The sequence below is a fragment of the Lactuca serriola genome, chromosome 5 (genome assembly GCF_051521515.1).
Source record: "Lactuca serriola cultivar US96UC23 chromosome 5, Lser_US96UC23_V15, whole genome shotgun sequence".
NCBI lineage: Eukaryota > Viridiplantae > Streptophyta > Magnoliopsida > Asterales > Asteraceae > Lactuca > Lactuca serriola.
The window spans coordinates 241,981,226-241,985,297 of NC_136412.1; the positions used below are offsets into that span (position 1 = coordinate 241,981,226).

Below are 4,072 nucleotides of genomic sequence, written 5' to 3' on the forward strand. Positions count from 1 at the left end.
TTTATTTTGTATTCTTCTTTCTATATATATTTTCTCTTATATTTTATATTTGATTTGTATCCGTGTGTTTCTCAAATCATTGACATGTTTACAATAATAAATAACTTATTCAACTACCAATCATTTGATATTCATTTATTACACAATATTAATTTAAATGTTTAATAAATATAAGATATATATTAAAAACTCTTCAATATTGATACTAATTAGTAGAAACAAGATGGGTTATGAAAGTTTTTAATAAATATGGTACAAAATGATAATTTGTTTTGAACCATATTCTTCATTTAAATGGCCCCTATTATATAATTTATAAAAATAAAAATTATACTATAATCTTTTCTTACTGTATTCTCTCTTCTCTTTGTATGACATTATCTTACCATAATCTTATTGTATCTACTCATTCCCGGAAAATAATATCATCTTGAAAACAAAATGCTACATCAAGAGTCTTAAAATTAACATTAAGAGATGAATAATCATTACAAAATGTTGAAAGGAATCCCCAAATAAATGACAATTAGGAGGAAACAAACCACCCCATATTCCCATAGTTACCACTAGCTCCAGTGACACCACTAGGCGCAAGTAAGTTGCTAAATTAGCTTAATACAACAAAACCACCCACATACACATCCACATCCACATAAACATACACATACGCATACACATACACATACACATACACATACACATAAACAAGCACACATAACCTCCCAAAAAAACAGGCAGAAAAAAGGTACCACCCAGGGGCCAGGGCCTCATCCCGCAAACAGTTTACCATTTGCTATAGAGACGACCTTTTTTCGGTCAGACTGTGATTAGTCAACTCAAAAGATATAACAAAAAACATGTTTGTTTTTCAGATGCGAAGTGGGCCCGATTCCTTGTTTTTCAAAGATAATTTTGAAAACTGAGATTCCACACTATCTCTACTGTTGCTTCGCTGATGCCTAACAATCGGCTCTTCAGATGCTGGTTGTTGCTGTTGTTTATACAACCCTCTCAGTCTGCCAATCTCTCTCTCTAAAACTTCATGTTCCACTGCAAAAAAACAACATTTGCTTTAGTTTTCCACCTATGAAATAGAGTTAAATGCTACAATTTTACCAAATTCAAGCAGAGCAATGCCTCACTTCTTTTACCAATTTTTCACATATGAAAAGAACCAGATTATAAGAGAAGATGTAGACCAATTACATTCAAATTTTGCATGTTTAGAAACTTACAGTATTTGATAAGTTGCTCTTGAGCCAAATTCTCTAACCGTTGTTTCAGTGCTTTGTTCTCCATGTTCAGAATAAGACTTTGCTGGTTTAGAAACTTTAGTTGAGCAGATACCTCAGAACCTTCTGCCTGCAATCACATCATATATCTTAAGTATAGATATATAAAACAGCTATCAAATATCAATAACAAGTTTTTTGTTTGAATTATAATCCACCTGTAAAGCTTGTACATTCCTTTCCAATTCTGCTATGTATTGAAGCTTTCGCACCCGAGAACGTTGAGCAAATTGCCTGTTATTATATTTGTTCATAAAAGTTAATAATCACATGATAAATCCAGATCATCATCTTTAATCTTTTGTTATTAGTGGAACATGTTACCAAAACCACTCATACAGATGGGGCCCGTTATCAAAAGCAGGAATACCAACTTGGAACTTTTAAAAATATTGTTAAACTACATTTCCTTATTGGCACCAGAAAACAAGGATTATCATACATGCCATCTTGAAAAGGAAAGTAAAATATTTCAAACCAAAGGTGGGAAAGTAAAGGGGGCCAAATTATAAAAAAAGTTAGGACTTAATGGGGAATACCCCTTATAATCCTTATCCATGAATTTCTCTATTAAGTCGTTCTTTCTACACTACGTCAAAAAGAAATAGCTTACAAGATTAAGTTATGTCCCCATCAAGTCCATTAAGTCAAAAGGAAACAGCACCTCACTCCATTTATTGTGAATCAACTCTACTTTTACACTAAAAAGCTTTTGAAAGTAGAAAGGAGGGGAAATTGAGATTGTATTTTATGTACAAAGGGGTTAAATTTCATATTTCAACTAGCAGAGGCAACTTGTAACACAGCAAACATGATTTACATTTCCTAAATCCCAAAAAGTAAAAAGGAGAAAGAGAATTTACTTACTGCTTGGCACGTTTAGTGTCTGTTTCTGATGCAGAACCCTTTGTATTAGATGAATCACTATGTGCATCTTGAGTACAAGATTCAACTGTGTCTTGCTTTTCATTTGTTGGTGAAACAGTCTTATTAACCTCTTGTGAACCACCCAAGGATGTAGAATTTTGAAGAATAAATCCATCTCTAGAAGAATTTGCTGAATCCCAACCCCGATTTTTGTTTTTTGTCATTGGATTATGTTCTACATAAAAAGATGCATTTCTAGCATCTTTATAAAGATCAAAATCTTGAGATCCCCATGAAGGAGGAGATTGAGAGTTCATGTTTCTCAATCTGTACTCAATTTGTGCAGCATGTTCTATGTTGGCATTAGCTGCTTCCATATATGTAAAAGAGTCACTTGATGAGCGCCGATGACCTCTTCTTACAGGTGTTTCTGGTTCATCAAGAAGTTCATCCAGCCATGAAGGTTGTTCTTCTACTAGAAGGCTTTCAGAAGAAGTACGTTGATGATGATGATGATGATGTGAATTTACATTTCCGTCCCTATACTTTGGTATCCCTTTTGCTCCACTTGCAGTAGTATAATCAGGATAAAATGGGGTAATGCTTGGGAATGGACTTTTAGGGGGTAGGGAATAGTGTTTTCCACTGTACATATTTCTTATTGTTGATGGTCCCTTGGAATTCTCCATAGCCAAATCACAAATTCCTGTAAAATAATTATGGCAAAAGCATATAAGAAACTAATATATTTGTGTGGCAGAAATAACTAGTAATGGTGAATCATCTAACAAATCGTCTACAACCACCATAATCAAATTATCGTTTCTTACAGATGAGCTTAATAATTTAGTACCAGTGAGGGGAGACATCAGATTCAAACCAATTTCAGTTCATACTATTCCTATATATATCATCCCTTATAGTTTACACCTAAAATTTGCACCTTCTTTCTTACTATTGCTTTTCCTCCTAATAATTGATAAAGGAACACTAATTAATTCTACGTAACCTACATTCTCTCAAAAAAAACCAATAACTTTCAAGCTAAAACAATACAAGTTCAATCATTCACGAGGAATTTACTTAGCTGATCATTACCTTTATCACGTAGTGAAGATATCCAAATGCAATGTGATTTTCGGGAAAAACGAGGATAGTAAACCAAATCGACTCGAATCTAAGCTCAACTTGTTGTTCTTCTTCTAGCTAGTGTTGATCATTAGGGTTTTCTTCCTCTTCGAACAGCTCTCACTATCTATGATCTATCTATCTATGGAGCTGCTATGCTATGCTCTGCTCTCCTTCTCTTTCTCTCTCTCTCTCTAAAATTCTTGAATTGTCGTCAATGTGGATTGGGTTGCAGCTGGTCGATGAATAATGAATAAGGCTTGCTTTTGACAGCCCAAATGAAACCAATTTTCTTTTCTTTTGTCGTTTTCAGGTTTTTGTTTATGAAAATATAATATCAAATTAGAAAATTCTAAAATAATATTTAAAGAGAAATAAAATTTACAGATATAACTTTTTAACAAAAATCAGATAAAACGAGTACAAAAAATACAGTTGATTAGCTTTTTGTTGGGTTTTTTTTATGTTGATAAGAATTATTTTAATCCAAGTCTTGAAATGGAGCCAATAGCATGGAGATGTCCTTGTCATCACACCAATATATTAAGAAAGATTCACCAAACACAAGTATCACCAATGTTCAAGTTGGCCATGTACAGCTTCTGCCATTGGGGATGGGGTGGAGTGGGGTACTGTAGGGTTGGAACATTACAAAAAAAGTAAAGGTACTAAAATATTAAATATAAAAACAAATGAATTAATGGTTTTTCTTTAACAAATGTTTTAAAATTGAAATTATTTATTGGTTTAGTAAGATGGATTGGAATGTGGTTCGTTAGATTACA

At 33.0% G+C, this 4,072-nt stretch overlaps 1 protein-coding gene across 1 annotated transcript; it reads right to left on the minus strand.

Moving 5' to 3' along the window:
* Positions 1-445: 445 nt before the first annotated feature.
* LOC145053857 (uncharacterized protein At4g06598-like) lies at positions 446-3,544 on the minus strand. Its single transcript, XM_079001971.1, has 5 exons — positions 3,258-3,544; positions 2,160-2,865; positions 1,451-1,526; positions 1,236-1,362; positions 446-1,050 (listed from the first exon to the last, which is right to left on the minus strand). The coding sequence occupies exons 2-5, from the start codon at positions 2,846-2,848 to the stop codon at positions 869-871; spliced, it is 1,074 nt and encodes a 357-aa protein (XP_078858097.1). The 5' UTR covers positions 2,849-2,865; positions 3,258-3,544; the 3' UTR covers positions 446-868.
* Positions 3,545-4,072: the final 528 nt, after the last annotated feature.

Bases quoted from the DNA above. Each gene is read 5' to 3' on its own strand.
- LOC145053857 (XM_079001971.1), bottom strand. From the start codon at position 2,848: ATGGAGAATTCCAAGGGACCATCAACAATAAGAAATATGTACAGTGGA. The intron at 1,527-2,159 runs GTAAGTAAATTC...ATATAATAACAG, and splicing joins GACACTAAACGTGCCAAGCA to GCAATTTGCTCAACGTTCTC. The intron at 1,051-1,235 runs GTAAGTTTCTAA...GTTTTTTTGCAG, and splicing joins AGAGCAACTTATCAAATACT to TGGAACATGAAGTTTTAGAG.